Below are 10,269 nucleotides of genomic sequence, written 5' to 3' on the forward strand. Positions count from 1 at the left end.
CACCAGGTGGCCATGGGTGATTGAGGAAAACACCCAATGTTCCCGGAGTTCAAACAGAAAAACAATTCCAGGAAACCCCCCCCTCCGCCACGCGTGCCAGCCCCAACCAATCAGAGTGAGACGCCTTGGTCAGGCCATGACAAGCCCCAATCATCTCGCGTCCTAAAGCTTTGTTTGAATTTCGCGCCTTGTTTGAATTTGTGGTGTTTGCCTTTATAACCAGCTTGTAACAAGCACTCGGGGTCCCTTGGCCATCTTTGTGCACGGGGGACCCTAGCGCGCTAGAAATAAAGTGCCTCTCCGCTGTGATTTCGGTGTCGAGTGGTCTCTCGCGGCGACCCCTGCCCAGAGTGGAACTCTATCCTGGGTTCTAACACATTCACTCCTTCAAGAACCAAAGATTCTATAAGATTAAGTATAGCCAATTATTTTTATTCTGTACATATCCATTCATTCAAGAATCTATAAGATTAAGTATAGCCAATTCTAAAGATGGACTGTATAACATGAGGAATGTATTACAGTTAAATAATCATATTAATGATTTTTGCTAAATGAGTAGATTATGGCTGGTTTCTGGGGAGGGCTCAGGGCACCACAGGGCCACTATAATGAGATGATGGATATGTTAATTTGCTTCACTATAGTAACCACTGCCACGTAACATTGTGGTCAACCACGTGTGTGATGGTGATCCCATAAGATTATAATGCCACATTTTTACTGTACCTACTGTACAAATGCAACACCGTGGGAATACTTTTATGTCTTGAACTGGGAGGCATATTAATCTCAGAGGACTGGCATGTTAAATATGAAAACCTCCCAATAAAGCTGTCCTTAGGGTCCATGCAAAGGCATCATTCTATATACAAAAAACTGCTATACAATAAAATCCCCTATGTAACTACTGTCCATCAATGCAGTGTTAATTTGTAGTATACCAAATTCCAAACTCTAAAAGTAATACTGCAATAAGGTTTGAGTACAAATAGAAATGCCCCAATGAGCAGATTAAAGCTTTTAAATAAGGCTGAACAGACTCTCTCAGGGACTCACCTTGACTGTTGATGGATACCTACAAAAGGAAAAAAAACAACAGTGAATTATAAGTGTCTCATCAATCGAGCATTTCTGTTACTAGGACCAGCCCCATAGGACAGACAAAAACTCAGGCCAAGCCTTCAGCTTTTCTGTATCACTTGCTAGTCATGAATAATACTTAAGAAATTTTATTGCTTATCTACTATGCCCTCCTTTATTTCAGATACATTAAGAGGCAGTGCAATATAACGGTTAGGAGCTTGAGTTCTATAGCCAGAGGGTATGGACTGAACCCTGACTTTACTACTTCCAAGTTTTTGTGCGTTTAGGCAAGTTATTTCACCTCTCTGTGCCTCAGTTTCCTCATGGGTAAAATGATGATAATGTACTCAATACATGGTATTGTTGCTAGTCTGACACACTGTAACCACTCAATAAAGCTTAGCCATTAACCTGGGCAACAAAGTGAGACTCTATCCCTCCAAAGAAGTAAAAAATTTTGCCAGATGCAGAGGCATGTCCTAGCTATCCAGAAGGCTGAGATGGGAGGATTCCTTGAACCCAGGAGCTCTAGGTTGCAGTGAGCTATGATCATGCCAATGCACTCCAGCCTGGGCGACAGAGTAAGACCATGTCTCTTTAAAAAAAAGTAAAAAAAAAAAGGTTTAGCTATTATATTTGTATTATTATAAACTGAATGGCTTACACTATATGTGAACTTAAGGTCACTACATAATTTTTTTTTTTTTTTTTTTTTCTGAGACGGAGTCACCCAGGCTGGAGTGCAGTGGTGCAATCTCGGCTCACTGCAAGTTCCGCCTCCCAGGTTCACACCATTCTCCTGCCTCAGCCTCCCGAGTAGCTGGGACTACAGGCGCACACCACCACGCCCGGCTAATTTTTTGTATTTTTAGTAGAGACAGGGTTTCACCGTGTTAGCCAGGATGATCTCAATCTCCTGACCTCATGATCCACCCGCCTCGGCCTCCCAAAGTGCTGGGATTATAGGCATGAGCCACCGCGCCTGGCCACTACATAATTTTAAAAGTTATCTTGGCCAGGTGTGGTAGCTCACGCCTGTAATCCCAGCACTTTGGGAGGCCGAGGTGGGCCGATTGCTTGGGCCTAGGAGTTTGAGATCAGATTGGCCAACATGGTGAAATCCCGTCTCTACTAAAAATACAAAAATTAGCCAGGCATGGTGGTATACACCTGTAATCCCAGCTACTCGGGAGGCTGAGACAGAAGAATCACTTGAACCCAGGAACTGGAGGTTGTAGTGAGCAGAGATTGCACCACTGTAATCCAGCCTAGGCGATGGAGTGAGGCTCCGTCTCAAAAAAAAAAAAAAAAAAAAATTTATCTCAGGCCAAGCATGGTGTCTCACACCTGTAATCCCAGCACTTTGGGAGGCTGAGGTGGGACGACTGCTTAGGCCCAGGAGTTCTAGACTGGCCTGAGCAACATAGTGAGACCTGTTTCCTTTTTTTTTTTTTTTTAAAGTGAAAGTTATCTCTGAGATATTCTTCAATGTTGCTTCTCCGTTTCTCAACTCCATCTCAGATGCTGCAAGTCTTCTTAGAATATTCAATTATCAAATATATTTAAAACACCACACAAATGAGCTAAACACTATTTTGAATTATTAAAGCCCATATCACTGGAGAAATAAGATTGCTATTCTGAACACCTAGCAATAAGCACCACAATATACTTTACCTCTTCATTTTCCTCATCCAGGTATTTTATCTGAATAGTATTCAGATCAAATGAAACTTTTACCTACAAAAGAAATACACATTTAAAGGCAGGTTATAATGTACGCAGAAGTCAAAAGATGAGCTGGGCACATTTCATTACATATTAAATATTTTATATGGTTAAAAAAATCCACAAAAACAAAAGACAAACAACAAACAACCGTAACAACCCATAACAAAGGGTTAGTATCTGTGACACACCCAGAACATCAGCAAAACTGCTAATGATACAATTAACAACCCAGGTAAAAATATACATAAAATTCAGAGAAGAGGAAATCAGAACACCTAACAAGCACATCAGAAGGCTTTCAAACTTTCTGGTGGTCAGAACAATGCAAACTGAAGCAATGAGATGCCATGTCATCTGAACAGCAAATTTTGTGTGTGTGTGCTTGTGTGGGAGCACAAAAAATGGAAAGACTTGGGTTCCAGACACAGCTCTGGCCCATTACTAGACATAAAACTGTGAGCAGGTCAGTTCACCTTTAAGATTCAGTTTTTAATCTTTAATCTATAAAATAGGTCTAATATGTCTGCTCTGCCTATCTCACTGTTACCATAAGGATCAAATTAAAAATGTATATGCAAGTTCTTTCAAAATGTCACTCAAATACAAAAAATATAATAAAGGCCAGGCACAGTGGCTCATGTCTGTAATCCCAGCACTTTGGGAAGCAGAGGCTGGCAGATTGCTTGAGTCCAGGAGTTCGATACCAGCCAAGCCAACATGGTGAAACTTCGTCTGTACCAAAAATACAAAAATTATCTGCACGTAGTGGTGCAGGCCTGTAATCTCAGCTACTCAGGAGGCTGAGGCAGGAGAATTGCTTGAACCTTGGAGGCAAGGTTGCAGTGAGCCAAGATCATGCGTGTGCACTCCCGCCTGGGTGATATAGCGAGAGTCTGTCTCAAAAATAAAATAAAAAATCGGCCAGGTATGGTGGCTCATGACTATAATCCTAGCACTTTGGGAGGCTGAGGCGGAAGGATCATGAGCCTAGGAGTTCAAGACCAGCAACCCCATTTCCTTAAAAAAATTAAGTTAAACATTTTTAAAAATAATAAACCAGTCTTTAGAACCATAAACGTGTACTGTTTTCGACAATATAATGCACTGCCCTGTCAAACACTCCAATTAAGACTGTTATTTTAAGGACCCTGAACTCTGTGAAGATCACGCACTTTTTTGAAACCCTAAGACAATTATCCTCCAATTTTCTCCATTCTTTGTTTCTACCTAGAACCAAGTGCACCATAAAAATAATACTAGTCTCTTAATAACAATCCTGCTGACGCCCACTATTCATTCATATGAAATGTAATTATTGGGGTCCTTAAAATTTGGGCAGAATCTTTGTCAATTCCCCAGGACCTTAGGCAAAAAATCAGGGAAATGAAGTGACTGACTTAGTCTGCCAAAAGCAGATGTTCTGAAATACCACTTTCCAACTTCAAGAAACACACTTCCCGCCAGGCGCGGTGGCTCACGCTTATAATGCCAGAACTTTGGGAGGCCGAGGCGGGTAGATCATGAGGTCAGAAGATAGAGGCCATCCTAGCTAACACGGTGAAACCCCCGTCTCTACTAAAACCACAAAAAAATTAGCTGGGCGGGGTGGCGGGCGCCTGTAGTCCCAGCTACTCGGGAGGCTGAGGAGGCAGGAGAACTGCGTGAACCCGGGAGGCGGATCTTGTAGTGAGCCGAGATCGTGCCACTGCACTCCAGCCTGGGGGACAGAGGGAGAACTCCGTCTCAAAAAAAAAAAAAAAGAAAAGAAAAAGAAAAAAACACAGTTCCCTACTTGTGAAGGAAATTAATCTTCGCATCTTTTTCTCAAATTACACAATTGAAAATTAATTTAAATACTCTGGAGCTCCTCCAGCTGGTGGGCCAACTAAGAGAAAACAGAAGTGGGAGATTATAGCTTTGGCTGACAAGTAAAAAAAACTCTTTCAGCAAGAGCATTAATCTTGAACGTGTGTAAACACCAAAGTTATGGTTAACCCTATCTGCCCCTTAGGTCTACGGCCAGTATAGTCAGATAGTTGGGTCCTAGGCCTTCAGCTTTCTTTCTTTTTTTTTTTTTGAGACGGAGTTTTGCTCTTGTTGCCCAGGCTGTAGTGCAATGGCGCGATCTCGGCTCACTGCAACCTCTGCCTCCCAGGTTCAAGCGATTCTCCTGCCTTAGCCTCCCTAGTAGATGGGATTACAGGTATGTGCCACCATGCCCGGCTAATTTTGTATTTTCAGTAGAGACGGGGTTTCTCCATGTTGGTCAGGCTGGTCTGGAACTCCCGACCTCAGGTGATCCGCCCGCCTCAGCCTCCCAAAGTGCTGGGATTACTGGCATGAGCCACCGCGCCCGGCCTGGCCTTCAGCTTTCATAACTGGCATGATTTTAAGTCCATGCCACTAACGCACCTTGGCTTGGCTCAAGTTAACTTTTCCTCTACGTCTTGTCTTTTTTTTTTTTTTTTCAGCCTTAACAAAATCCCTTTAATGAAATAGACCTGGCAACCTGAGCTTTGATTACTGTCTCCACCAGTGGCCTGTGCAAGACAAGTTATTCAAGCTTTAAAATGTGCGACCCGAGGCCGGGAGCGGTGGCTCATGCCCGTAATACCAGCGCTTTGTGAGGCCGAGGCAGAAAGATCGCTTGAGCTCAGGAGTTCAAGACCAGCCTGGGCTGCTCTTTGAGACAGTGAGACTGTCTCAAAAAAAAAAAAGTGTAGCCTGTTTGACAAAAAGGAAAAACAGTGCCTTTCCAACACCGAAGGTCCCTAACCAAGGAGATCTCTTTAACAGGGTCTCGAAAAAAGGAGGATGGGATAAGAAAGATGTGTAGGTAGCGTCATTTTTTTATTTGCAGAGTTCATCCTAGTCTTCCAGTTATCGTTTCCTAGCACTCAGTGTTCCCAAGACAGTGTCACCACCCCGAGGACTCTCTCATTTTCTTTGCCTGGGCCCTCTTTCCACTGGGGAGTCGTGGCCTTCCATCAGCAGAAGCCGATGTTCTCAACCACAGACTCTACAACTCTCAGGCGCTTTTCGCCCACTCGGTCCCTCTGAACACGAAGGGCTCTCTCATCCTGTCACTAAAAAGATAAGCTGTCCCGAGACACGGGAAAAGTCGCCCCTCTTCTTTGCAGGATTCCTCCCTTGAACTTCTCCAAACTCTCTTAGGGTGACGTGACCCCACCCCTAGGTAACCGAGGCTGCTTCCTTATCAGCTTCCTGCCCCAGGGAGGCGCCTGCCGGAGGCCAAAGCCAGAACCGTCCGCTGCCAGCTCTGCCGCTATCCCTGTGGAGTGAGTCTAACAAGGCGCATAAAGACAGTAACTAGTCCCGTTTCTCCCAGTTTTCTCCAAGATGATTGGCTCTTACCACTTGTCCCTCAAAACGACCACCCCATTTATTGGTGGTGATTGCGTCGACGGGGCGGGGCAGAAGAAACCTGAAGCCGAACAACAATAACAAACATTGGGGCCGAGGGGCTGAACTACCAGTGCGCAGACGTGGGCCAGAGCGGATTTCCCATTCCCCAGACAAATTCGGCGTCGCCACAGGTCATTGACCTTAGAGGACTATTTGCCCGAGACTCGTGGGGCTCGATGGGAATTGTAGTCTTCCTAAGAGTTGTAGATATCTTTTTTTGGGCCTAGTTTTTTGCTTTCGAGATACGAAAACATAACACTCCAATCCATAACTGTTGACGTGTATAAGCGCGTGGAGGTCTCCAATCTATCCGCTGGATTTCCGTGAGAATTGTGCCTGCTTCGCTATTGGATGTTTCTCTCCATAAGACTACACTCTCCATAAGACTACACTCTCCATAAGACTACACTGCGGCAATGACCTTTCATTCCGCAGCGAATGCTGGAAATAGTTCTTTCCGTCCACCCCCCGCCCCAACAATCCTTATTCCTTATATTTACCTAAACTGGAGACCTCCATTAGGGCGGAAAGAGTGGGGAAATCGGACCTCTTTTTACGACTGCTTTGGAAACTAGGTAGCGATTCTGACTCTCGTACAGCAATTACTGTGACGTAATAAGCCGCAACTGGAAGCGTAGAGGCCAGAGGGCCGGCACTTCAGGGCAAACTCGGGTAGAATTCTTCCTCTTCCGTCTCTTTCGTATTACGTTATCTAGGGGCAGACTGGGTGGCCAATCCAGAGCCCCGAGAGAGACTTGGCTCCTTCTGTCCCGCCCTTCCTCTGATTGTGCCTTGATTTCGTATTCTGAGCGGCTGTTGCTTAGCGGGAGCCAGCTGTTTCCGTGGCAACGGAAAAGCGCGGGAATTACAGATAAATTAAAAACTGCGACTGCGCGGCGTGGGCTCGGTGAGACTTTCTGGACGGGGAGCAGGCCGTGGGGTTTCTCAGATAACTGGGCCCCTAGGCTCCGGAGGCCTGCACCCTCTGCTCTGGGTAAAGGTAGTAGAGTCCCAGGTCCAAGTGATGCTTTGGGGGACTGGCGTGGGAGAGTGGGTATTCTTTGCGGGGAGGGGGGGCGGTGGCAGAAGCTGAGAGGCGTAAGGAGTTGTGAACCCTGGGGAAGGGGCAGTTTGTAGGTCGCGAGGGAAGCTCTGAGGATCAGGAAGGGGGCACGGTGTGTCTGAGGGGGAATCATCGTGATAGGAACTGAAATATGCCTCGAGGGGGACACCACGTCTATAAAAACATCTGCTGGTCACGAGGTCAGGACTTCCAGACCAGCCTGACCAACATGGTGAAATTCCGTCTCTACTAAAAATACAGAAATTAGCCGGGCGTGGTGGCGCTCCAGCTACTCAGGAGGCTGAGGCAGGAGAATCGCTAGAACCCGGGAGGCGGAGGTTGCAGTGAGCCGAGATCGCGCCATTGCCCTCCAGCCTGGGCGACAGAGCGAGACTCTGTCTCAAAAAAACAAACAGACAAAAACACCGGCTGGTATGTATGAGTGGATGGGACCTTGCGGAAGAAGAGATGCCAGGAATACGTCTGGGAAGGGGAGGAGACAGGGTTTTGTGGGAGGGAGAACTTAAGAACTGGATCCAATTGCGCTATTGAGAAAGCGCAAGAGGGAAGTAGAGGAGCGTCAATAGCAACAGATGCTGCCGGCAGGGATGTGCTTGAGGAGGATCCTGAGATAAGAGCAGGTCACTGGGAAGGGTTAGGGGCGGGGAGGTGCTGATTGGTGTTGGTTTTGTCGTTGATTTTGGTTTTATGCAAGAAAAAGAAAGCAGCCAGAAACATTGGAGAAAGCTAAGGCAACCACCACTTACCCGGTCAGTCACTCCTCTGTAGCTTTCTCTTTCTTGGAGAAAGGAAAAGACTCAAGGGCTTGGCAACGATATGTGAAGAATTACAGAATGTATGTTGTTTAATTACAAAGAGCCACTTCTAGAACCTTTAAAAAAATAAAGGATTTTGTCATTAGCTCTATGGTTTGTATTCTAAAACCTTCAAAATCTTAAATTTACCTTATTTTAAAATGATAAAATGAAGTTGTCATTTTATAAACCTTTTTTAAAGCTATATATCTGTATATATATATATTTTTTTCTAATGTGTTAAAGTTCATTGGAACAGAAAGAAATGGATTTATCTGCTGTTCGCGTTGAAGAAGTACAAAATGTCATTAATGCTATGCAGAAAATCTTAGAGTGTCCAATCTGGTAAGTCAGCACAAGAGGGTATTAATTTGGGATTTCTGTATGATTATCTCCTATGCAAATGAACAGAATTGACCTTACATAGTAGGGAGGAAAAAACATGTCTAGTAAGATTAGGTTGTTGTAATTGCTGATTTTCTTAACTGAAGAACTTTAAAAATATAGAAAATGATTCCTTGTTCTCCATCCACTCTGCCTCTCCCACTCCTCTCCTGTTCAACACAAAGCCTGTGGTCCGGGAAAGACAGGGACTCTCTCTCTTGATTGGTTCTGCACTGGGACAGGAATCGAGTTTAGATTAACTGGCATTTTGGCTTTTCTTCCAGCTCTAAAACCAGTTCCATCACTTGAAATGGCGAAATATAATCATGGATGAGGCTGGGGACGGTGGCTTAACGCTTGTAGTCCCAGCACTTTGGGAGGCCATGGTGGGAGGATCACAAGGTCAGGAGATAGACACCATCCTAGCCAACATGGTGAAACCCCCTCTCCACTAAAAATACAAAAATTAGCTGGGCATAGTGGCGCGGGCCTGTAATTCCAGCTACTTGGGAGGCTGAGGCAGGAGAATCACTTGAACCGGGAGGCAGATGTTGCAGTGAGCCAGTATCACACCACTGAACTCCAGGGACAGAGCTAAACTCCATCTCAAAAAAAAAAGAGATCATGGATGATTGGTGTCCTTAAGGGAATAGATATTATGGAAGAACCTTTGTCTGAAACTGGCTCTGTACATACAATGAAATTACATACTCATTTACATACAATGAAATGCAGAGGTTTTTTTATACAGGATTTGTGTCGAGAAGCTGTAGTGCAGTGGTGCTATCACAGCTCACTGCAGCCTCAACCTTGTCAGGCTCAAGCAATCCTCCTGCCTCAGCCTCCAGAGTAGCAGAGACTATAGGTGCACACCACCATGCCCAGCTAATTTTTGTATTTTTTTTTTGTAGAGATAGGGTTTTGCCACGTTGGCCATGCTGGTCTCAAACTCCTGACCTCAAGTGAGGCCTTGGCCTCTCAAAGTTGGGATTACAGGCGTGAGCCACTGCACCCAGCCATGGTCTGAAAAAAAACGGAGCCTGGTTCTGTCCCCCAGGCTGGGGTGCAGTGGCGCCATCTCGGCTCACTGCAAGCTCCACCTCCCGGGTTCACGCCATTCTCCTGCCTCAGCCTCCTGAGTAGCGGGGACTACAGGCGCCCGCCACCACGCCCGGCTAATTTTTTGTATTTTTGGTAGAGACGGGGTTTCACCGTGGTCTCGATCTGACCTTGTGATCCGCCCGCCTCGGCTTCCCAAAGTGCTGGGATTACAGGCCTGAGCCACCGCGCCCGGCAGTCTGAAAATCTTGATTGAAATACCACCTTTTCATTTCCAGACACTGGTATTTAAAATTACAACACCCCCAACACACACTTTATCCTCCATTCCTGCTGCTTCTCCATAACATTTATGATTAGCTGACATTCTGTGTGATGCATCCATCCTGTAGTCCCACAGACTGTAAACTCCAGGACGGGAGAGATTTTTGTTTTGTTTATGTACATCTGTATATTAAGTAGTTAGAACGGTACTTGGGACCTAGTTGCCACTCAATAAACATTTGTCAAATACATTAAATAATAAACTAAACTAAATTAGTTCTTTAATTTTTTAAAATATGGTGATGGTTAGTAGTGAGTAACATTCAAAAAGTAAGTTGAAATTATTCCCTATTGCCTCTTACCCACAATAAAAAAGGGTAAATTCAAGGAACTTTTCTTTTGTGCTTTATGAAAGTTGTTTTTCCTTTTTTTTTTTTTTTT

At 45.0% G+C, this 10,269-nt stretch overlaps 1 protein-coding gene across 1 annotated transcript in view; it reads left to right on the plus strand.

Moving 5' to 3' along the window:
* BRCA1 (breast cancer 1, early onset) overlaps positions 1 to 10,269 on the plus strand; it is a 136,888-nt gene that overhangs the window by 16,856 nt on the left and 109,763 nt on the right. Inside the window, exon 2 of the mRNA XM_011929928.1 lies at positions 8,368 to 8,466. Coding sequence (XP_011785318.1) covers positions 8,387 to 8,466 — 80 coding nt within the window. The 5' untranslated portion in view covers positions 8,368 to 8,386. The remainder of the gene's footprint in view (positions 1 to 8,367; positions 8,467 to 10,269) is intronic.

Source organism: Colobus angolensis, unplaced genomic scaffold (assembly GCF_000951035.1).
Source record: "Colobus angolensis palliatus isolate OR3802 unplaced genomic scaffold, Cang.pa_1.0 Scaffold83, whole genome shotgun sequence".
Taxonomy (NCBI): domain Eukaryota; kingdom Metazoa; phylum Chordata; class Mammalia; order Primates; family Cercopithecidae; genus Colobus; species Colobus angolensis.